This window comes from Prionailurus viverrinus, chromosome F2, assembly GCF_022837055.1.
Source record: "Prionailurus viverrinus isolate Anna chromosome F2, UM_Priviv_1.0, whole genome shotgun sequence".
Taxonomy (NCBI): domain Eukaryota; kingdom Metazoa; phylum Chordata; class Mammalia; order Carnivora; family Felidae; genus Prionailurus; species Prionailurus viverrinus.
Window position 1 is genome coordinate 67,443,533 of NC_062578.1, and position 25,360 is coordinate 67,468,892.

At 45.3% G+C, this 25,360-nt stretch overlaps 1 protein-coding gene across 1 annotated transcript in view; it reads left to right on the plus strand.

Annotated features, from left to right (window-relative positions):
- The window catches only part of FER1L6 (fer-1 like family member 6), a 122,418-nt gene that overhangs the window by 38,636 nt on the left and 58,422 nt on the right, over nt 1-25,360 (plus strand). Inside the window, exons 15-21 of the mRNA XM_047841657.1 lie at nt 666-756; nt 3,470-3,589; nt 5,276-5,428; nt 12,534-12,711; nt 16,301-16,425; nt 21,379-21,513; nt 24,828-24,977. Of these exons, the coding sequence (XP_047697613.1) occupies nt 666-756; nt 3,470-3,589; nt 5,276-5,428; nt 12,534-12,711; nt 16,301-16,425; nt 21,379-21,513; nt 24,828-24,977 (952 nt within the window). The remainder of the gene's footprint in view (nt 1-665; nt 757-3,469; nt 3,590-5,275; nt 5,429-12,533; nt 12,712-16,300; nt 16,426-21,378; nt 21,514-24,827; nt 24,978-25,360) is intronic.

Genomic DNA, 25,360 nt, shown 5'->3' on the forward strand with positions numbered 1-25,360 from the left:
CCAAGTGTTACTACTCGTCATTGGTAGAGTTTTTAACATGGGAGGACGTACTCTAGTATGGAGTCTAAAATATTTTTTACATACAACTTTTCAGGAAACTCTTGGTGTGTGTTAAATGTGTAAGATGATGGAAAACTGCATTATTTTACGTTTGGTGTTATGACCTTGGATAGCAATCACAATAGATATGTATAGGAAACAAAGTAGGAAAACAAACTTCTGTTCCCCAAAATTAATGTGGGGTCTGGGCATCATTTCCAATCCTCACTTTGTCTCTTAGAAAAGTTAGTGCACCATTGCTTAATTCTTTGTTTTTTTTTTTGTTTTTTTTTTTAATGTTTATTTGATTTGGACCTAGAAAGAGAGCGAGTAGGGGAGGGGCAGAGAGAGAGGGAGAGATCTGAAGCACTGACAGCAGAGAGCCAGGCCTGATGCGGGGCTCACACTCACCAACAGTGAGATCATGACCTGAGCCAAAGTCCCACACTTAACTGACTGAGCCACCCAGGTGCCCCCACCACTGCTTAATTCTAAATGAGAAATCTTGGTTCCGTGGCTCCATCAACTTTCCCATTGTATTGCAGGAAGTGTATGTGCAAATCTCTGGAAGTACATAAATGGATTTTCACTAAGTAGGTTTCCAAATTGTTATTCTTCTCTTATAGTGCCTTTATCTCTGAAGCAGAAAAGAAGCCCAAGATGTTGAACCAAACCACTTTAGATAAGAAACGACTTACGCTCTGTTGGCAGGAGCTGGTATGTGAAAATCTATTTATACTTTTAACAGAATTAAAACATGTGCTTTAAAAATAAACCTCATGGATGAGGCATAGGTCATAGACCAGATGAGGATAATGTTCTAAAGGTTCTACATCTGCGTGATGTAGAAGCATGAGTGAGAAGGGAATATATGGGTAAGTTGGAAAGGAATGAGCATTTATTGAATGTTTATAAAATGATCTAGAAGCCCACCAGTCCTATATCCTATTCTGATGGATTTCCTCTTTGACCATTTTCTCGACATTTATATTTTGTCAAAGGCATAGACTTCTTTGCCTCACAAATGGAGAGACCAAAAAATAACTATTGTTCCCCTGCTGAGTTTTCTTCCATTAAAAATTGTGAAGAGGTGTAAGCTTTCTTGACATCAGGGCAGGAGCTGATACCTCTCTGTGGCCTGGAGAACCCGCACAGCTCTGCATGCCTCACAGATCCTCAGCCCCTGTCGAATGAGTGATGGTTGAGAAATGCCAGACCAGGTTAGACCCTGGCTTATCTCACCTCGAAAATTCAGCTCCAACAGTGGCACCAAGGGACATTTTGTAGGAGGCTGTGATAATTCTGCAAAGAAAAACGACTCGGTGTTTGACTGGTCAGGGGCATTTTGAAGATGCAAGCGGGGCTCAGCGAGATTAAAGGATTTTTTTAAAGGTCACAGTTAATTAATCATCGTCTAGACACTAAGACCCAACTGTCGAAACTGGTTCACCTTTCTTTCCAGGATAATAAACAAGGGTTTATGTACTCCTCCTCTGTACTCCAAGGGAGGCCAGATTTTCACTGTATAGATCTTCCTCCTACCCCATTTCTTCTTTAGCCCCTCTGGCTGCCTTTCCTTGTCTCTGCAACATCCATCCACTACATATTGCCCACAGAGCTCTGTATTGAGAAATACAGGGTTTTCTCGGCATCCAACAGTCCTTGATCCACACGAGTCCACGCATTCAATATCTTGTAGTGGCCCAGCAGTCCCTCCTCATCTCTGGACCTGTATTTCCACCCTCCCAGTGGACACATCACTGCTTGTCTGACAGCGCCTCCAACTCAACCCATCCTATTAAACCCATCGGCTTCCAATCTGACTTTGTTCCACGTCCTCTATTAGCACGACCAGCTGCACTTGTTGCTCCAACCAGAAGCTTAGACTCAACTTTAAATCTTTACTCCTAACCCTCCATAGTCGATCTGACCACAGGCCCTGTTGCTTCCTCCTCTTAAAGACTCTGGAATTTGTTCCACTTCTTCATCCTCAGTGTTGCTGCCTAAACTGAGTTCCTTAGCACCCACTAGGCCCAGACCGTGGCTTCCTCCAACCAGACCACAACCAGAATGGTCTTCCTAAAACACAAACCTGATTAGATCGCCATTGCTTCAAAAATCACTGGCATTTGTCAGTCCTACATACCTTCTATCTGTAATCGGTTCCTCCGTCTGGACTTTCCTTTCTCTTCTTATCACCTGATGAATTCCATTCCTTTTTAAAGACCCAGTGTAAATGTCATGGCATCTATAAAACCGAGCTCTGCCTTTCCCTGGTCCCCTGATGTTTTGCACATATATTGCTTTTAGCTCACCAAACTGTCACGTCTCAGGGAAGGAAGCCAGTGTCTTCCCCTGCCCTAGGCCTTGGCTCCTAGGACAGTACCTGATACAAAGCAAGTATTTAGTCCTCCTGGCCAGCATGTACCTAAGGCTTCCTATGTGCCAGGCCCTGTGCTAGGTGCTGGGAACACAGCGCTGTAAGTACTTGGCACTCGCCCCTGAGGAATTGATTGATTGATTGACTTAGTCATTCTGCAAACATGTATTTAACACCTGCTATGTGTCAGGAACTCTGCCAGACACTGAGAATAAGTAAGAACAAGGTAAGAACAAACCAGAGGGGGTCCCTGCCCTAGTGAAGTTTATATTTTAGGGGAGTAGACGGAAGATAGAAAGGTAAGCAACAACTAAACAAAATGATTACAGGTTATGGTTATGAAGGAAATTTTATAAGGCCATGGTGATCAGGAAAATGTGGGGGATGGGATGCAGTGGTGACATTGAGGCTGAGGCTTAGGAAGGAATGAGCCGTGCAGAGTCTAGGAGGAGCACCTGAACAAGAGGAAAGCCCACGCATACCGGTCTTGAGGTCGGACTGAGCTTGATGTGTTCTGGGCCTTCTTGAGGACCAGTGTGCCTGGGGCCCAGTGTATGAAGTGATACAAGATGAAGCAAAGAGTAGGCAAGGCCCACTCACGCAGGGTCTCAGAAATCACTATAAATGTTTGGGATTTCCTCTGTACAAAAACACGGCTGAATGGATGTTCCAAACTCTCAGACGGCTGTGAGGAGCAATGAGGATTAATTTGGCAGGTAGGGCTTTGCCTGGCACAGGGTAAGAACTCAATACGTTTTAGTTACTGGATTTGGGTCCTGGCTAACAGAGCCATGGGACCTTGACAAACCTTTGACTTTTCCAGGCCCTGGCTTCTCATCTATCAAACAAAGGTGAGATGATATTCACTGCCTCCGTATGTCTATGACATTTCTATTAAATGGGCAGTGTGCACACTGGCAAGACCCTGAAAGAGCCCCATGAATGGCTTGGTGTGGAACTTAACAAGCACCTTCAGGATTCTCCAGCGACAGGACAGTACTTATGTCCAGATATCTAGAAAAACCCACATGGACTCCTGTCTTGTTTCAGGAAACAATGGCCAAGGAAGCCAAGGCAATCATTCAGCAGCAGAAGAAAAAATTATCTCTTGATGAAATGATCCATGAAGCCGAAATCTTTGTGGAAAAAATCCGCTTCCTTGTTGATGAGGTAATCAACTCTAAAGGCAAACTTCCTTTGGGAGATTAGAACAAATATATTCCTAGTGAAGTTTGAATGTTTGATAAGGATAAAAGGTGGAGAGCAATGCTTTCTTCCAAGCCCTGCAGAGCTGAGCAGTCACTATTAGTTTAGGCGTGAGAATGGAGATTTTTAAATTAAGCCAAACATGTACAGCTTTATTGATTTTTTAATGAAGCCTGAGTATTCAGCAGAAATAAAAAGCTTGTTCCTTAATGGAATCAAGAAAAGTCAAAATAAGTATGGGACCTTTGATTCGTTTTCAACTGTAAGTGGACTTAAACTCTATCCAGTAAAAGAACAGCTTCTCCTTTAAAGTTAGTTGTAAACAGTATCTTTTGTGACTTCTAGAATGTTCTAAAAAGGTCCACATATTTGCTTCTGTCAGATGCTGGGTTTTTTATGGGAAGGTTTCAAGGAGAGGTACAGAACATTACTGCTTCTGCCAATCTCAAAAGTTGTCTATCTTGTTGCAAATCCATCATTCCCTGGGGACGTAATAAACAGTGAGACAGGAAGTCATTTTAACAGATTCAGGAATTTTAATAAGCACCCAGAAGGTTCAAACCAAGCATCAGGACTTCAGGTCTGTGACTGACCAACCCTCTGGCTAGGGAAACCTCCTCACTGATGTTTCTGTTTCCGTATAAGGAGAGAAGGGATGCCTCTTGGAGAACAAATTATGCCAGGGGTTAGAGAGGCAGAGCACCCACTTCGAGCCCAGGAAAATAAAAGCGTACTTTGTGACAATGTACCTCCCTTTTGATTGGGTAGCTATGTTGGCTCAGAAATATGCATTTCAAGCACAACATAATGGGCCTCTTGGCAGGGAATTCTGTAATTCCTATCTTGATTAGCTCGATTTTAAAGTAGAATTTAATGTGCAAGTTAGTCAAATTTCTCCTGAATAACAACCTAAAATAGAGCTAAAATACTTGGCAACCATATTTTAGGTCTAAAGTCCCTTGTAGAATTGTTTTTCCTTCCTTAAGAGCAAATAGAGGGGTGCCTAGGTAGCTCAGTCAGTGAAGCATCCGACTTTGGCTCAGATCATGGTCTCACGGTCCATGAGTTAGAGCCCCGCGTCAGGCTCTGTACTGACAGCTCAGAGCCTGGAGCCTGCTTCAGATTCTGTCTCCCTCTCTCTCTGTCCTCCCCCCACTCTCACTGTCTCTCTCTCTCTCTCAAAAGTAAATAAACATTAAAAAAAAAAGAGCAAATAGAAAGACATTCATGGATTTTTGTTTTTGCTTTTTTTTTTTAATATTCTGGAAAGCTACCTGGCTCTTAGGGGGACCAATGTTTGAGGCTAAATCATTACATGATTACAAAAAAACAACAACAAAGGGGAAGATGTTTGTTCCATAGTTGGAGAAAAGTAGGTCACCAAAGATGCCAAATCATGGGTCCAACTTGCGTATCCTCAAAGCACAATAGCCAAATTGGACATACGGGGTTTGTATGTACTTAGAAGTCATGACATAAGGCTTTCTCAAAGAAGCTACACTTAACTTGCTTGACTGCATAGATGTTTAACATTGATGGTTTAAGTCACAGAATGTATTTTTCAGACAGGGACTATTTCCGGGAGGAGAGTTCTGGAAGGGTACTTGTTAAGCACCAACCCATCAAATCCATTCCCCTCTGTTGCCACAGCCACAGCACACCATCCCCGATGTCTTCATCTGGATGCTCAGCAACAACAAGAAGGTGGCATATGCCCGCATCGCCTCCAAAGACGTGCTCTATTCCCCTGTCGGTGAGCAGATGGGCAAACACTGTGGGAAGATCAAAACTCATTTCCTCAAAGTAAGTCTGCACTATTTTTGACTCAACGATAGGAAATCTCTGCTTTTCCTGAGTCTCTCAGCATTCTTCATGTGTGTCCATGTCCCTGACTTTTCCCCCAAACTTTCAAAGGTCTGAGGACAGACAGCTGAAATACCTTGTCTCCTCCTGATTCAAATTGTGATTTAGTAGACCGTCTTGAGGCTGAGTATTCCCCAGTTTTCCAGTTACCATGTCAACAGACATAAAGTTGTTTTTTTTTTTTTTAATGTAGCAGATGTACCTCAAGGTTGCTTTAATTTTTTATTTCTTTGGTCACTAGGAAAACCAACCATTTTTCTATTACTTTTCTCTCTACCTTTTCTCTTGTGTGATTTGTCCGTGGCATCTCTTCACATGAGTTCATCTATGTTTAAAAAAAGAAAAATTTCAAGGAAAATGACAAGAGAAAAGGTTTGTATTTCACAGAACTGACAGTTCAGGATTCCTGGTGGCTTCCAATTGTGAAATTTCATCTAGGTTCCCTGTACCCTTCATGAAGACCGGGTCACCTGATGCCTCCCCTGAGGCCTCACAAGTGGACAATCATAGGTGGAATCTCTGGATGGATCCTACTGTTTCTTAGTCAAAATTGGAACCTTTCTTGGAGACCCTGGGTATTCTACCTATCCTATAAATTTCTATCCCAGAAATAGACTTGAGAAAATATGGAGAAAGAGTGGTCCAGGGGCTTGACACACACCAGTGACTGACAAGAATGTATAATTTGACTGACTAACTCTTCCCAACTTAGAGTAGATTTTCCTGGAAATTGTAGTTCTGATTTCTTGCTACAACATAATTATCTTCCACTGCCTGAGGGGGAGGGTGAGGAGGCTTATTAACCATGCTGTACGAAGAACGGTGAAGAGATAACAGTGTTTAACTGAGAAGAGAAGATTTGATGTCTCGATAGAGATTTTTAGTGTTTGTAGGGCTACCACATGGATGATGAATTGAGTGTGTGTGCGCGCGCGTGTGTGTGTGTTTCCAGAGGACATAACCAGGCCACATGATGGCTGTTACAGGGAAATGGTTTCCTATATGGAGGTCCATATTTGGTCTTAGTCCCTTTGATATAAATATGGCAATGGGCAGCTAGACTGGGTAGCCTCTAAGTGCCATCCAAATGTTAGAGTCTCCCTTAGATGTGATTATCAAATGTTGCAGACAGAAGAGGCAGCAGGGGATAATGGCTTAATGCTTAGGCTCTGAAATGAGGTGAATCCGGGTTGGAATTTGTACTCGTTTATCAGGGCGGCTGTAGCGAAGTACCACTAAGTGGCTCAAACAACAGAAACGTATTATCTCACAATTCTGAGGGTTGGAAAGCTTAGATAAAGGTATTGGCGGAGCCATGCTCCCTCTGAAAACACTGTTCTAACTCCTGGCAGTTCTTGGCTCGTAGGAGCATAACTCCAGTCTCTACCCTGTGCTCTCCCTGTGGGTGTCTCTCTTCATGCGATGTCCTTTTTGTAAGAATCACACTCCAGTTTAGGTTCGTGTTAACTGTATCTTCCATGGCCCTATTTCCAAATAAGGTCTTATTCTAAGCTACTGGGTGTGAGGACTTCAACGTCTGAAGTTTAGGGGAATACAGTTTTTAACCCACTACAGAATTCTGGGGCTAATATTTACGAGCTGCATGACCTTGGGCAAGTTACTTAACATCTCTGTGTCTCCTATTCCTCATCCATCAAATGGAGGTGATGCTGAGGGTTAAGTGGATAATTGCCCATGAAGAACACAGAGTGTGTATCATCCAGAGTAATCGCTCAATCAGTGTTGGTGTTCAAACAAATGGGCATCCAACATCTAGAGGATGTTTCTGGAATTATATGCCCCTTCATATCTGGTGAAGTATTTGTGGCTCGTCATGTATGTTACTTTCTGTCATGTGGATAACATGACTTTCAAACCGATCCCTGTGAAACTGTAACCGAAAAAAAATGTTCACTCTAGTTATTTACCGCAAATGTAAGGGCTTCTCTTCAACTTTCTCCATCCAAGGGATTCTGGGGCCACGAGAAACATTTGTCCTAAAAAAAGCAAATTGTTTCAGAAAGTGCTAGAAAATCAGTGTAAAGTTATTTCCTCCAAATATTTTGATGTATGCCGGATTTATTTAAAATTAGAGCAAAGAACAACTGTCAAATAAAACCAGAGGATGGACATAACTGAGAGTTCAGAACCTTCACCCTGTGGCCCTGGCTGACGTCTTTGTCTGTTATTTTCTTTCTGCTGTTGGGATTACTTTGGGGGATAGCTTTTTAAATGTCGTTGAATTCACTTGCACTGACTTGATGAAACATCTTGATAAGACGATTCAGCAAAACTGTTTCCATTCCTGATTTGATTGTCACCGTGGCTATTCATTCCCTTTCTCCACCTCTCTTTATGTCCTTTTCTCTTCACCCAAATGGTAAATCTGAAGAAAGAAAGAGCAGCATCAGGGAGGCAAAGTGTTTACCCTCCTGCCACTCACTCTGGTTTCTTAGCTGAGAATTAAAAGTGCAGGAAGACAGAGCATAGAATGCAAACATCCAAAATCTCTAGGCCAGAGTTTCCTCAGAGTTTATGCTGTGGAACAGCCCTCAGCTCCGTGAACTTCCATGTTCAGACCCATTTGGGGGGTTGCAGGTACACCCTCTCGTGGGGTCTCACGGTGCCCATTAGCTGGTAGAAGGCTTCCAGAAGTTCTGCAGTCAGGAAACATCTTTATCTTTTACAGCCCACGCTTGCCAACCTTATTCATCTAGAATAGTTATTTACAAATGTTGGGAAACTACTTTTACTAGGGGTCCAGTTCAGAGAATGTTAATCTAGAGGAAACTAAAATGTGTTAAGTCACACGGCCAAATAAATAGTAAATAGTAATAGTAAATCATAGTTCCTGGTTCCATGATCTTTCTCTTTAAAAAAAAATTTTTTTTTAATGTTTATTCATTTCTGAGAGAGAGAGACAGAGACAGAGCACGAACAGCAGAGGGGCAGAGAGAGAGAGAGAGAGAGGGAAACACAGAATCTGAAGCAGGCTCCAGTCTCTGAACTGTCAGCACGGAGCCTGACACGGGGCTCGAACCCACCACGAGATCATGACCTGAGCGAAAGTCAGAGGCTTAACTGAGCCACCCAGGCGCCCTATCTTTCTTTTTTTCTAACTTAAATATATTCATAATGCTATAGTGGACAGGGTGGAGTCACTGGAACAAAATTTGCTAAGCTCAGCTCAATCCACCATCCAAAAGAGCAGAGCTCTCCCACTTCGGTCTCATCCGCACCTTACCCGTAGTGGCCATCGGGTGGAAAAGCACATCCGTGTCCGAAAGCAAACTCCCTGTGGGAGGAGCTGGATGTGCTCAGAGTCCAACAAGAGGGTGACGTTCCACTTTCCTTTTCTCTTTGCCTGGAATCATGGCTCCATGTGAGTCCTGCCAGCTGGACTCCAGAGAGCCCCTCCTTGGTCTTGCCTCCACCTTTATCCTGTCTCTCCTGAGTCCAGTCACTTCTCGGGACTCCCGCTTTCAATCCACCTTTCCCTAGGATGCAGCACCAAGTGATGACTGGGTCCTGCCACACACAAACGTCAACAAAGCAAGCAAACCCTCTCTTTCTGATACTGGTTGACCAACTTCAGCACAATGTGTGTGAATTCCCATCTCTTGCTCCATTTTCTGACTTGCCAAGACTTCCCCTGTTTTTAAAAGCCAGCCGGCATTCACCAGGACCTCTGGAGGAGGTGGGTGGGGCTTGGGAGGGGCTAAGACTGTAGCATTCTGTCTCATGAGGTTTGTATACATTGGTGATCATAGTTTTTCAACGCACGTTTGCTTTCTTTAATTATTTTGTTTCCTCTCCCCGCCCCACCACCCCACCACCTTACCATGCTATTCTCAAAAGGAAAGACACTGCAGTGGTTGGTCAGGCTTTAAGCACACAAGAGAGAAAAGCCAACTGGGGAAGTGAGGGAGCCAGGGGAAGACACCCCAGGCTAAACATGCACATGCAGTTGAACAGGAGATAACTCTTTCTGAAAGCACTTAGGAGCATGCTCAGTCATGTTACGGAGGTTCCAGCTGGGATTCCCACGTGAGATATCCTGCAACGTCTTGCAAGCAATTTCAGTTTGTGTATTTTTTAAACGACGGGTGAACTGCAAACTCTAGGAGTCCGTTAGTGGTCCTTACGTAACATTTCCCAAGATGTCAGCTGAGTTATTGGTCCTAATCGCGAATTCACACACCCGTGTTGTTTTGACAGCAGCAGGAATGAACGATGCTTTTGCTGTTGTTTTACTTTAAGAGTAAAGCAAAGGATATCAGACCTGCTTGGGGCCACGCAGATAGGAAGTTAGGTCTTGTTCAAGTATTACCACTGTGGTCATTGACCAGCAGGATCAGCACCATCAGGGAGAAATGCAGAATCACAAGACCTACTGAATCGGAATTTACATTTTAGCCAGATGCCCAGGCAGTTCACGCAGATAGATCAGTGTGTGAGGAGCTCTGGCTAAGAGTATGGGCTCTGGAGCCGGGTAGAGCAGGGTTGAGTCTTGGGTCATTCTTGCCTCGCTCTGTGATGGTAGACACTCATCTTAACCTCTCTGAACCTCCATTTCTACGTCTTCAAAGTACACATAATAAAGATATTTACTCTTCATTCACCATGAAGATGAATGATAACCTGTGGCTTGTTAACAGTATGTAAGTACTAAGACACGGTGCGTGCAGGGAGAAACATGAGAGAGACCTAGGACTGTGTAAGCGCTCAACATGCGTGAAGCAGGATTGTTATTAGGAAAATAAATAAATGAGCTGACAAATATTTATTGAGTACTTCATGAATGCCAAGCAGTCTTTTGGGGACGTCACTGCGAACTGACAGATAAAAATCCCTGCCTTTGTGAATCGATATCCTAGTGATATCTACAAATGGCAAAGGGATTACTTTTTATTACAATAGAATAACCGTAGGCTCTCATAAATATTTGTTTTATTGAACAAATGCTCAATGCATTTTAGCTATTATTATTGTTATGGTTATTACAGAAGTGATGAGTTGAGGACTATTTCTTATAATTTTTAAAATTATGAGTTGCAGAGCGGTTATCTTTACCAACAACAAAATGACCTTTTTTTTTTTTTTAAGCTGAGTAAATAATGGCATCCCACTCCCTAAAGAATAAAATCTGAACTCATCCACATAATGAGCAGGATTCCTCATCCTCGTCTGTGTCATTCTTTGCCCCAGCTCTTTCTTTTCTAAAAACTTTTAGCAAATCCCTTCCTGGCACGGAGTGAGCACTCACTAAACATTAGCCTGTATCACCACTGTTAGTTCCCACCCCTGTGTCTTTGTTCATGCCTTCCCTCTTCCTGGGATGCTTTCTCTACTGGTCCAGCTCCTGAAGTACCCACTAAAGCCCAGTAAAATGTTTGACTCCTAAAGAAAAGTAGAAACACCTGCTCCTACTTTTCTGTTCCCTTCGTTTCTCTCTTACCCTTGACCTTGCATTTGAATAAAGGAATGCAAGTCGGTTTCCTTGTGAGCCAATGAAGGGAGGCCCCGGGTGGGGGGAGGGTGTCTTGATCATTCTGATGCCTTCCTGACCCCACTGTTTTAGTGAGGCCTAATGGCCCTTCAGGTAGTTGCTGAATTGAGTTGCTGAAAATCCATTTAAGGGACCTGCAGAGCGAAGAGAAAAGTAAACAGCCATGCTCAATTTTGGATTCAGATGCTCTCCACGGGTGCCTTGGAAATTGTCAGAACACACTGTGACCTCTCATGTAGGATTTTGTGATTCCTTCTGGAAAAAAAGTGGTGCCGAAGAAAGTGGACAATATCGATAGGAAATCCTAAGAAACGCTAAGTGACACTTGGAAGAGTCAACAAAATCTGGAGAGGTAGCTACTCTAAGAATGAAGATCTAGGCAGCAGTTCTGAACACAGCCAAGTCTGGGGTTGGGAACCCTTCAGTGGGGAAGGAACCCCCTAATCCTGGTGACTGAGGAATAAAGAAGCCACGCTACACTGAGTTGTATCCTCCACATGTTGAGAACACATTCACCCACACACATTCATCTGTATGTGCACAGACTCAAACCGCCTACACGAATACACACGTGAACACACAGATGCAAACAAACATAAACATAAATCCAGATCCGAGTACAGTCAAAGGGGAGCATGCAGGGTGGAAAAGGAATTTGAAACCACGGTGCATGAGGGAGGGGATGAAGGGACTAGAGATGGTTAGCCAGGAAGAAGGATATGGTAGGGCGGGTAGGTCCCTTCAAGCACATGGGGGCCTGGCCTATGGAAGAAGCACATGAGTCCCTCCGAACGAAGCAAAGACGTAGATGCTGTGGTTGGGATTCGAGGTGCTTGGAAGTTCTGGGAAGGGATATTTCTTTCTTTCTTTTTTTTGGGGGGGGAAAGGATATTTCAGCTCAGTGTGGGAAGAGGCAAGCTTTGGGGGTAGAGTCTGGCATCTAGATATGGAATTATCTCCTCTGGGTTTTGGTCCTGGTTCTGTCACTTGAAAGCTGAGTGTTCTAAGGGAACTTCTTTAACCTCTCTGAGCCCGAGTTTCCTCATATATACAAACAGGGGCAATAATCATACCTTCCTGGTAGATTTAAATGATCCAAGGCTCAGAATTGCCTGTTTTAGCTTCAGGCCCACTAGACCTGGATCCTCCTCTGAGACTGTGCATGGTGGCAACTGGGGTCATCAGTCTCATTTTGATACGAGATTACGGGGTGCCTGGGTGGCTCAGTCGGTTAAGCGTCTGACTTCAACTCAGGTCATGATCTCGCAATTTGTGAGTTCGAGCCCCGCATCCAACTGTCTGCTGTCATTGTAGAGTCTGCTTGGGATCCTCTGTCCCCTTCTCTCTGCCCTCCCCAGCTGTGCCCTCTCTTTTTTCACAAATAAATAAACAGTGAAAGAAAAAAAAAAAAGATTATGTCCTGAGAACTGCTCTCTGAATACTTGCCCTGGGTGTGTCCCCAGATCCACAGGACCTCTTTTCTCAAAGAGTGAGCCTCCTCCTAACAAAGCGGTCTTCCTCATAACCTTTCCCCAGCTTCCTGGAAAACGGCCGGCTGGTTGGTCAGTGCAAGCGAAGGTCGACCTGTACCTGTGGCTGGGCTCTACCAGACATTCCAGTGCCATTTTGGACAACTTGCCAGCAGGCTATGAAGCAGAGATGTCCTCCAAAGTGGCTGGCACCCATCAACCCCCGGCCAGCCTGCTCTACCCAGGTATGATGCCCACCTGACAAAGAGGGTCAGTAGGTGTCTCCAGTGGGCTTCTGAGAAAACAATGAGAAAGACGGCATGCATGGGCTGTTTGCACATTATTTTAGGATCAACTCATTTCCCTCTTAAAATATAGTTTCTAAATTTTCTTCCTTACCTTCCAATTGTCCCATCTCAAAAGAATAAAGTGAAATCGTTAAATACATCTGGAGTAAAAGTTAGAGTTTTCTGCTAATGGAGGGCATTGCAATTTGAGCTTCTTGGTAGGCAGATCATGTGGACTGAGTTTGCATTTGAAGCAGAAGATGCCTTTTAAAACACATCAGTAAGTTCTTATGCTGATATGACCTGTACAATTCCTTTTACATGGCACTAGGGTTTTGACCTGTAAACAGCGGGCATTTGCATTTGCCAGTAATGACCCAATGGGAACTGGTATCACTGGGGTGTGTTTCTTCAGCTTGGTTCCTGATGTGGTCACTTTGAGAAATTCAGCGTGCTTTATATAATCCTTTTTTCTATGCAGATAGTTTCTATGAATGTCATTATGTTTACATTTTCATATCATTTTGGATTTTGTTATAAGTATTAATGTCTTACAGTAGCAATTTGCTTTCTCTTTCCAAATTGCTTCAATTTACAGGATCTTTGCTGCTGAATTCAGACAGAATAGATGACAGTTTTGCCTTAACTTCAATTGAAGTTAAGTTTTGAACTGAGCCATTGTTGGAAGCACCGGAGAATTGTCCACAAATCCAGGCTTTCTTTGTTACCCAAGACTCACTCGTTTGATGTCGGTTGACCTTAACTGCCAATGGAATCCAAGTGGTTCCGTAGTTAGAAGGCTCTGGAGATATTTATCCAGAGGTTCAGCTCATGATTTCTGTGCCCGGTGTCAATGTATAAGAATAAGGAAAGCTCAGCCCTATTTGGAAAATGCATGGCCCATACAATGTACCAAGCATTGTTCCATCTACTTTATGAATTATATTGAATTTACTTGTCACATAAACCCTGGGCAGTTTCTTCATTTTACAGAGGGAGAAAGGATGTATCAGAAATGCTTGGAATTGTCCAAGATCACACAGCTAGTAAATGACGAAGTCAACTTCTCCAAACTCTGCTTTATTTCCATTGTTTTCCATCCTGTCTTTAAAGAGGTCTCATCTTGGGGCATCTGGGTGGCTTAGCTGGTTAAGCATCTGACTTCAGCTCAGATCATGATCTCGCAGTTCACGAGCTCAAGCCCCATGTTGGGCTCTGTGCTGACAGCTCAGAGCCTGGAGCCTGCTTTGGATTCTGTGTCTTCCTCTCTGCCCCTCCCCACCTCTCTCTCTCTCTCTCTCTCTCTCTCAAAAATAAATAAACCTTTAAAAAATAAAAAAAAAAGAGGTTTTATCTTTGGGTGAAAGACATTTATATCAAATTACCTTCTTATTTCTATCGATTCTATCTCTGGAGATCGAAGGTACCCAGACATATTGCTGTCCCAGCTGCTAACAATTCAAAGGAGAAGAAAGACTTTTTCAAGAGCTTTCTGATCCTCTGCAGTGTGTTATTTTCATGGAGTGACCTAATAAACTTTCTCCGCTGTGCACTGACATTGATGGCTTTGGCTGCCTTCCAAACCCACTGGAGAATTTTGTTTCTTCACTCACTTGGTGCTTCAGAAAATATCCATCCAGCCAATAATTAGCTTGTACCTACATATGGCAGGCATGGTGGGAAAATTAGTGGGGGATGTAGAGATGAGAGAGGGGTCATCTGGCCCTCGAGTGGGGGCAATCAGACACATCTCTACCAACCGCAAGTAGAAAATGAACTACCACACAAAAGGTGGATCACCAAATTGTGAGAGCGAAGAGGAAACTGACTTTATCAGTCTAAGGGACAGAGCTGATAAGAGGTTTCCGAAAAACAAAAACCTTGACCAAATAAATGGTTCCCCCTAGCGTTGTGCAGCATACTGCCTACGTGGCTGCAGCTGGGGGCTCTGAGGGACACCCAGGTGGCCCCAGCTGCCACCATCACAGGTCACATTACAATGAACAATAGTAACAGCCACACCAGCATCTTTATGCAGTTTTAAAGTTCTTCCCATGTGTCAGGCACCTAGTCCTTTGATGTCCTACATTAACCCTCTGAAGAACTAATATTACCCCCATTTTATAGGTGGGAAACAAAGGCACAGAGAGGGTTAGTAACTTCGTGTGAGTCCATGTACAGACCTGTGTGACATAAGCCTAGGAGTGGCATGGGAGGAAAGAAGAGGGGGCATCTGCACCCTTAATTTAACAAAGTAATGCTAGTCAAACTGGTATGGAAGAGTTCCTGCATCCCAGTCCCCACATCAATGCAAAACACTGATATCCTGAACACAGTATAGCATTGCCTTTGGGGGAGACAGGGAACAGGAGTGGGTAAGGGGGTAAAAAGGAGCAAGTGAATATAAAAAACAAGAGGGGCTTTACAAAGCCCCATGAACCCAGGAATATGACAAGTCAACTCTTACTTGGGACGCCCCCACTGAACCCTCATCTGTCCTCACCTGCAGCCCCCTCTCTGCACCCATCCTGTTATCAGATGCGCTCACTCCTGCCTTTAATTAACCTCTGTGCCCTCTGCCTGTATCTCTCACAGGACGCTAGTTCCTGGCCTCCTGTCACTGGGATGTAGATGCCAGTCTTATATTCTGCCCTCTTCCTGGAGCTCCCCGAGGGCAGAGGGCAAGGGCTGTCTTAGCCACTTCACAATCCTTAGACCAGACTGTACCTGGTACACAGTAGGCGCTCAAGATGACATTGGCTGGCTGAATGGAAGAATGGATGAGTGGTTGACTCAAGAGTTTATGGAAGCACAAGCTATTAGTGGAGCAGCCCCTTTCTTACACACACGTGCACATGCGGGCCAGTGGAAGCAGGAGAATTACTAAAACACAAAACGTGGTCTTTTAGAGGGGCGCCCGGGTGGCTCAGTTGGTTAAGCGTCCAACTTTGGCTCAAGTCATGAACTCACCATCCGTGAGTTCGAGCCCTGCGTTGGGCTCTGTGCTGACAGCTCAGAGCCTGGAACCTGCTTTGGATTCTGTGTGTGTGTGTGTGTGTGTGCATGTCTTTCCGCCCCTTCCCTGCTTGCACTCTGTCTCTCTCTCAAAAATAAATAATAAACATAAGAAAAAAATGTGGTCTTTTAGAAAGAGAAGGTGAATTTGGAATCTGACAGAAATGAAATCCAGGCTCTGGCATTTGATAGCTCTGCAAACCTGGAAAACGTGTGTAGCGTATTTTGTGAGCCATTTCCCTTATACATGTACGGGGATGATTATGATGATTATCTATGTAATCACAGGGCTCTTATGAAGATCAAAACCCATGATGTGGTGAGGGGGCCAAGGAGAATGCCTGGCTCCAAAGTTCCCCGTAGATACCCCTCTTCCCCTTTCTTCACTGCTTCTGTTTCAGTCTAGAGGCGGGTGGTGCTCCCAGTCTTGGCCTCTGGACACACTCACAGACACACACGGCGCACAGACACCTGTTCGTACTCGCTGTTGGGGAGCGCCCACTGATGCCTGCCCGTTTCCATTTGTCCACAGCCCGGCATGTCTTTCAGCTGAGAGCGCACATGTATCAAGCCCGGGGCCTCATCGCAGCGGACAGCAGTGGACTCTCGGACCCCTTTGCCAAGGTCACATTCCTTTCCCACTGCCAGACCACAAAGGTAACCAGGGAAGCCCGCCTGCCTTCTCATGGCCCACAGCTGATCTGCAGCAGAGCCCAGCAAAGAAAACAGCAGGGGCATGTTGCAAATACCTGTGTCTCTGGGTATGTTGATTTCAGACGCCAAAGCACACGTGCAAGGAAGGATTGCCGTGCAGAAGGTCTCTTGTTCCAGTGTGACCCATTGTCCTGCAGCCGAGATAGCATGCACCCGTAGTGAAGGAAGGGGGCTGGGGAAGAGGGATGAGGAGGAGAAGGGCACATCTAGCCCACCTGCCCAAGTGCTGGGCACAAGGCCAAGTTCAGTGGGGGAACAAACACGTGAGAAAACAGCACACAGACATGGCTGCATGAGGCTTATGAACCAACGTTTATTGAGGGTTCTTGGCGGGGAGGAGCGTTTTCCAGTTTTGTAGTCAGGAATCCCTAGACTTTGCACTGTTTTCTTTCTACTCACCAGCTGGGGGATTTGGGACACTTTCAAATTGTGCAATGTGGTGTCTCCCTCTGGAAAACACTCCTTCCTAATGGATGGTGTGAGAATTAAAGGAAGTGGGTCTACACTGCTTTGCTCTGGGCTCCCTCCCTTTCCTATTCACTGAGTGCTGAAAAGTGAAAGTGTTCCTAATCAGTGGACATCCAATTGGACGCTTTTCCCATTAGATCGTATTCTCCAAGGACTGACTCTGTTCTTTGAGGATTCCGTGTTCTGAGAGAGGAGAGTTCACAAAGGATTTGCTCATCTCTGGGAGTTAAGACAAACACCAAGGGCCCAAAGAGACCTGAGGTTATGTTCTAGGTCATCTACTCTCTGGCCACATTTACTCACTAAACCTCCATCTGTCGTCTTAAAATATGACTGTTGTCAAGAAGCCCAAAGTTAAGTGTATAAAGTGATTGATGAATGGAGGCCGTTATATTGGCTAATGTTACACGGGCTGACATTTCTCTCCAAAGTGAGGCCTGTAACCTGGGAGATTGCATTTGATTTGTGACCTGCAGACTGAGAGCATCTTGTCCATTTCTCCATCAGCTGTGGATTTTTTGCTCTGTGACAGGTCCTTGCTGGGCTCGGGGGCTGCACCATGAAATATGCCATAACGTGGGGCTATAGAAAGACTTCCAAGAGCCACGGGAGAGCGATTAGTTCTGTGGGGGTGGGAATCGAGAGAGACCCCAGAAGGAAGGTGACCCCATCCTCACTTAGTGAAGGGGCATGAGAACACATGAAGCATGAGGGCTCCAGACTGCTTTTTCTTCTCTGTGTTTTGAGGGGTAGTGCATAGCTCAGTGATGACAGTATAGACTCTCGAGCCACATTGTTTGGGTTCAGGTCTAAGCTCTTTCATTTGCTTGTTGTGTGACCTTAAGCAAAGCTCTCACGATGATGACATTGTATCTATTTCCCAGAGAGTAAACCACCTAGGACAATGCCTTGCTTGTAATCTTTATGTGACTCCTTGTTATTGTCACTGAGGCTTCCCACCAGAAGCAAGGAGGATTCTCAAAGGGTGGACCCCTGGGGCCTTCCTCCATCTGCCACAAAACTGTGGGGTTCCAGGCCCTGGTGATCTCGGGGCCCTGGACGGGGAGGGGGTTTGAGTGAGCTCACTGGGCTGCTATGTGATTAATTTCCTATTTTGCCTCTCTATACAGTAGCTTTATTTGATTCAGACTTATATCTCAAAGGAACAAATGGCATTTATCAAATGATCGTGTGAAAGGGAAAACAGCTTCTGTTGAGGCCTGGACTTTGCCTCTATACTTTTGAACCAAGTACCTAATTTTTGTCAGTAATAATAGCTGCCATTTATCAAGAGCTCCCTACATGCCAGGCATAATGCCAAGCATCTTATATGCATAGTTTGCTACATCTCATGGCAGCCTAAAGGTGGGTGTTATTAGTGTCCCCATTCTGCAGGTGAGAAGGGAAGGCTTAGGGACTATATAGGTGGAAGGTGGTAAAGCCAAGATAGAAACCCACGTTGGTCCAGTTCCAAAGCCACTTTGCTTTCCATTTGGGTAAGTAAGGGCTCTGGATTCCCTCTGCTGTTTCAGTGCCATGCTGCCTCGGAGCCTGTGTGTGACATGCCCCGCTCTCGCACCCTTCATGATGGAGAAAGCTGACCCTGTGGTCCTAGCTGAGCTCCACCGTTCACCCGGTAGCCCGTGCCTGAACTGACCACACAGAGCTCAGGGGGAGCAGTCTCGGCAGGACTGGTCCCACAACCAGTCCTCTCTAAAATGACGTAACGATCCGAAATATTTCAGAAGGGACACCCAGTTATTCCAGAGGTCACTGAGGATGTGGGATTTAGAAATCTCATGGTGACCGAAGTATAAAGGGAAAGGGAGACAGCTCCCCAAAGAGAAAGGCTTTGGAGCCAGAAGGGGAGAGGGACTAAGTGGCTTGAGAGGAGCCTCAGAGGACAGGAGAGGACATGACAGAGGGTGGGGAGTGTGGAGCCTGAGATTTCAAGTGATCAGAGTCCTGAGGACACAGACAGTCTCTTGTTAGACATGAGTACCCAGTGCACCAAGACCGGCATGTGGCAGGTGTACAGTAACTGCTTACTCATTCATAAATACTGTGGTGGGGTCAAGTCGGGTGGGGAACAAGCACTTAGTGAGCACCTACTGTGTGCCAGGCATTTAATACACTTTACCTCAGACAGTGGTCATAACAACTCTACAAGGTAGGCGCTAACCATTTACATGAGGGAAACTATGGTTCACGGGGGTGAAATCGCCTGCCCAGTTGGACAGAGGCAGGTGATGAAACTAGGGTTCCATTCCAAAGGTATCTGATTCTAGAGCCATGCTACATCTGTAGTTTCTCACTCCTTCTTCAGAGTGTTAGCTAATTGCTACCAAAGTCTCCCAAACGTCATCAAATACGGCCACAATGCAGAGCTCCTTAAGGAAGATCTGAAGAGGTGGAGCTTAGTCACGGGCACCTTGGCAGAGAAGTGGGACAATGTACTTTTGTTTGGGTGAGCTTTTGGGGGACCTTTGGAAGGTGGCCACATTGTCCTTGTACTCATGGGAACAACTCTGAGGATAGGGCAATATCCATGCATTTATTCATGCGAAGATCTCTTGAGCACCTGTTATATGCAGGATGCCATATTGGTGCCCAGTACTGTGCCTAGCACATTGTATGTTGAATGTATTAATAGATACATGTTGAATGAATGAATTCTGGCCTCTGTAATCTTATCAGGTGGTATTTATAGCCTCAAGTGCCAAGGAAGCCGTCAAAATATTTCTACAGGAAAGATGCTGTGAGGATCATAAATTGTGTTGGTATTACAATTGTTGTATGCGTACTGCGAAAAAGTTTGCATTTCTATTTTTAAAAGCAACATAAAAACCCAGGTTTCTTTGTGATGTCAGAGAGCCATACAGGATAACCTTGCATCGCAACTATGTAACTCCTGTTCATAGGTTAGACTAAGCCATTTTTCTCCTGTCCAAAAAGTTAAGGTTTTCTCTGAGATGTTATGTCAAAAACATCACTGTGTCTGAGGCATAGACGCAAAAAGCGAGTGAGGAAGGAAATTGTGGAATGCATATTTTTATGACTCACATAAAGAAGACATATAAACAATTCTCTCCTGACCACAGTGCCAATGGTTTAATGTCTTGGCTAGAGATGACTCCTGATGTAAAAGTCTGAGATGACAGATTTATTCTTTGGAGTCCAGGAAGTTAGCTGGGGCTAGATCTCTCTCTCTCTGGCCCGCCTGGCATGCGCAGTGAGAAGTAAGGGTGTAGTTCAGAGGGAGTGTGGAAATTCCCCAGGACCCAGCAGCCATTGTGCTGTGTTCACCTGTGAAATGACCCGTTTGTCTGCACAGCCTGGGAAAGGGGGAAATGTTCCAAGACTAGCCTCACACACTAACAGCCTAGTTTCTGCCCAGATGCAGAATCCACCCATACTGCAGACAGCCCTGGTCTTCGGCTCTGTGATACTGGCAGGTGTACAAGTATCCACGTAACTGGAGTAGAGGATACAAGACCAATGACACCCCTCTGAGGGTAGCAGTTGAATGGCCTGGCATGGGGGGCTGTGAACCACCTTTGGGTGAGGCACTCACAGTTCCCAACCAATAATGCAGACTGTTGTCCTCTGTCCTTTGGTATCTCCATCTGTATGATGGACACAGCCAATTACCAATGTCACAGTTTGCCATCTTAGAAAAAAAGATGTCATGCAAAATGGTGAAGGTTATTTTGAAGACGCTGGTTCGTTCAATGCAAATGTCCACAAAACAGTACAATTCCAGGCAAGGAATATTAGAGTTAACCCCCACTTTGAGTATTTGAGGACAAAATTTTATTTGCTCGTAAGTGAAGCATCACTAGATCTCCTTCATCCTCAATTTGCCCTCCCATAAAACAGAGATAATATTAGCATCTACTTGGTGAGGGTGGATGAGGCTAGCAGCCTGGGCTTTGGTACCAGATGAGTCGGGTCGAATCCCAGTTGTGCCACTTCCTGGCTCCAGACAAGTGAGCCTTGGTTTCCTGATCTGTAAAATGTGAGTAGGTAACTGTATCCACCTCCCAGGACAGTTGTGAAGTTTGAACGAGGCTGTGCATGTGAAGTGCAACAGTTGGTACCCAGTACTCAACACAGGGGAGCTGGTGTCACCAGCACAGCGCTACTGGGAGGATTGAGTTGAAGTTATGTATGCAAATAAGGTGTTAATCATTGCAGGGGCTGTACTCCTGAACTTCTGTAAGCTCTCTGGGGCAGGGAATCTGCATCCCCTAGCATCTAGTACCCAGTGGTAGTACATTGGTTTGTGTTATCACTTGGATGCTAAAGGACTGAGCGAGGATGACGAGGTTCTCTTTGCCCTCCACAAGTTACTGTTGAAGGGATGCACCTCGCCCCCTACAACCCTATCGAATGAGCTTTTGCTTTTCTTTTGGCCCCACCTTCCAGGTCATTTCCCAAACCCTCTCCCCAACCTGGAACCAGATGCTGCTGTTCAATGACTTGGTGCTGCACGGAGACCAGAAGGAGCTGGCGGAGTCCCCGCCTTTGGTGGTGGTGGAGCTGTATGACAGCGACGCGGTGGTGAGTGTCCCGGGCAGTGCTGACTGGGCACTTTATCTAACCAGCCTGCGACTGCTCAGGACTCTAGAGGTGCCCGGAGGCCATTCTGGGAAAATGATGATTTATAGAACCAGGAATGTTGGTGATGATCATTTGCTGTGCTAAAGGGCTTTTCACTCAGGTTTCCCATTAGTTTGCAAGTAGAATAGGATCCGGGTCACAAAACTTCAGTGGACACACGCTTCTTCAGGAATAAGATACTCGTATAGAGTCACCTGCACGTGTACCCAGCCCCCAGGTGTCCGATTGCTACTCAATAGAAACGCTGAGTAAAAACGTCCAGGCATCTTGAAAACCAGAGGTGCTTACTGACCTTGCTTGGCTGGGGGGACCTGGGTGGGTATTGTCACCAGGTCAGCTTTTGTAGCTGGGTCATCTTTCTCTTGGTTTTGCTTCCAAGCCCTGCAACAACACATTCATCCCTATCCCATTTCCATTACGATGTTAACCAGACTTCTTCCTCTCCAAAGATGTCTGTGTTCCCCACTGAGTAGATTCAAAAGCTTACTGGAGGATTTTTTTTTAATTACTATGACAAAACTTCTTTATTTTATCATTTTTTCTTCTTTTTTAAATTAAAAAGTCTAAAGGCAAAGGCTTATTTATTTTCTTCGATGTCTTTACCTCCTTGGGAAGTTGCAGAAGCACAATATATTAAGTACAACAGTCGTTCCAAGAAGCCTTCCTAAAGCCCCCTCACGTCCTCAAGCATGCTGGCAGCTCTGACCTTGATTCAAGGTCAGAAGAGATTAGGATGGGAGAATTATAGAAGGTGAGCGGGGACTTCGGAGAGCACGAACCCCCTCTTGCTTCCTGGAGAAGGAAACAGAGACCCAGGAAGGTCAAAAGCCTTGTTCAAGGTCACAGGTAGCTGGAGGTAGAGTCAGAACTTGAACCTAGCCTCCTGTGTCCAAACTTTCTTGCATATGTGGGAGTATCTGTAGCTGTATCCCTTCAGACACACATATTCTGCTTTTCCAGAATCACTCTCTCTGTACCCTGTTCCTCCAGCTATAAATTGGAGCTGTCAATTGTATATATTTAGGGAGTATGAGTTCCACTGTTGTGCATATAGTATAAATTTTCTGTGGAGATAGTCACAAGATAAATACCTTTTAAATTTTGTTGCTAACGACATGGTTCCATTCCTAACTACTTTTTATTTGAAAACCAGGAACAATAATCAAGCATCTTTGCAAACTCTTAAACCAACCCGTGTGGCTACATGGATTTCCCTTTGCTTTTCAGACCTCTTCCAGAGCCCCGTTCTACAATTACCTTCCTGAGCCCCACCCAAGCCAGTCCCTTCGTAGAAACACAAGCCTACATTCTCACATTGAAATGAAAAGGAAAAGTAGGAGAGAAAAAATATATGAAAACTTTGCCTCTTCTTCCTGGAGAGATACATGTAGGTGCCCAGAAGGTTCTGCTTACACCTGCAGCTACGCCGAGCCCCCAGCCCTATGGTGATGATCAGATGATTACATTCTGACCCTGCCAGAATGTGGCTCCAATCTAGAGCTTTCTCTCACTCTCCAGTGGCTTGTGCCCTCATTAGGGCCTGCTGCCTCTCTAAGCAATGCGTTTAGATTTGGCAAATTAGTTACTTGGGTTTAGCTTTGCTCCTTTGTTTCCAGGGCAGTTGTACTTAATTATTCCCAGCTAGGATCATGACAAAACAGTTCGACAGCAGACCGCTTGTGTCTTGACCTGTGTCATGCCATACCTCCACCACGAACTGTCCACGAGGGACAGTTCTGACCCCACCTGTAGATACCAGCAGGCAGCTTTGTTTGTTTTAAAGTCAAAAATAATCACAAAATCATCAAATAATCATTAGTTTAAACTAAACACCACTTCCGCCTCAGCCAAGGCTCTCTCTACAGCCGGGAATGCAGGTGCTGGTTTATGAGTCCAAAGGCAGTGGAGCAGGGCAGCTGCTAAACCCAGCCTCAGCCAGAAGAGAATGTGGGCGCTGGCCTTGTACTATGGAAGTCATTAATCCGACAGCTTTCACTCAATAAATAGGTAACGAGTGCCTGCCCTGTGCTGGGGGTCACAGCAGTATGTAAAACGGGGGCGATGCCGCCACAGGGAGTTTACATTCCAGCCATTCCTGAGATAAATGGGGAAGCAGCCCCAACCTCCAGCCCCATGCTGCTCCTGGGGGAAGCCAGCCCCAGGTTCTTGGGAGCAGGTATGGGAAGAGACAGGAGATGGTGCTATCTCATAGTGTTTTTTTGTTTTGTTTTGTTTTTTGTGGGTTTTTTGGTGCTCGTAGGTGTTTTTTTTTTTTAATTTTTTTTTTCAACGTTTATTTATTTTTGGGACAGAGAGAGACAGAGCATGAACGGGGTAGGGGCAGAGAGAGAGGGAGATACAGAATCGGAAACAGGCTCCAGGCTCCGAGCCATCAGCCCAGAGCCTGACACGGGGCTCGAACTCACGGACCGCGAGATCGTGACCTGGCTGAAGTCGGACGCTTAACCGACTGCGCCACCCAGGCGCCCCTGGTGCTCGTAGTTCTTAAAGAAACTTGCGGTCCGTATATATACATACATACAAAACTATCTTAGTGGCCTCTTTTATTACCAAGAAAAATAGAGCAGAACTGCTCTATCACCTGAATATACTGACCTTCATCATTATCATCATCATCATCATCATGGCCATAGTCATCATATTACCATGTATTGAGCGCTCGATGTATACCAGTCACTGTGCAAAGCACCTACATCATTAAGTCAAACCTCATGGCCCCATTAACAAGTAGTATTTTTAATTCCTTTTAAGGCACGAGGCTCAAAAAAGTTGACTAAATGGCCCAAGGTCATAGAGCTGGAAAGTAGCAGATTTGGGAACACAGACTCAGGTGTGCCTGGACTTCAAAGCTCACGTTCCTGACCACGATGGTGTCCTGCCCTGGAGAGCTTTGGGAATGCTTGCTGCCACCTTATTTCTTCTTTTCCCTTTCAAGTCTACCCTAGATGATCATTTTAACTTTCTTCCACTGAGCTCTATGTGCTGAGAAGAGAGAATCCGTAACAGCCTTGGGCCCAGAAGTTTTCCCTGGGAGCCCACATGGAATTTCCTGACCCCCAAGCCTTGGTAAGGGGTAAGAGGCATTTGGCAGAAGAAGAGAGTGAGATAGTAGCAAGAGGGAGACACTGAGGCTGACGGCTTTGTCAAGATTATTTTTTAAAGTGCACTGATGCAGGTCAGAACCAGGTAGCTAACCATCGGGGACAAATTCCTTTCTTTTCTTTCTGCCTTAGGGGAAGCCAGAATATTTGGGGGCCACAGTGGCTGCTCCTGTTGTGAAGCTAGCTGACGAGGACTATGAGCCACCCAGGCTGTGCTATCACCCTATCTTTTGTGGGAGCCTCTCTGGAGGGGACCTCCTTGCTGTATTTGAACTGCTGCAGGTAAGTGAGCCAGAGGTCATTGGCCCCAGACATCTACCTCGTCTTCCCGGCCAGAGCATTTCCATGAAGCTGTGCTTGGCCACTCTCTGCTGTCCTGTGTCTAGAGGGGTCTCCTTCTCAGGATCTGGGAGCCGCCACTCAAGAATTCAGGTGACACGGGCTATTTCTAGAGCCCTTGTGCTGTACAGGTCAGAGTCCCAGGATGAAAACTCCTTCTGGGTCTGGCCAGAAATGCTTGAGCAGCCCTATATGCAAATCCTGGAGTTCATACAGACCGAGGAAGGATATGAGGGAGGAAGGGAGCAAACTCGTGGACACTTACCACGTGGGATGTTCAGTGCCTCATGTAACGTTCATCACATAGACCTCCCTCAAGCCTTTTG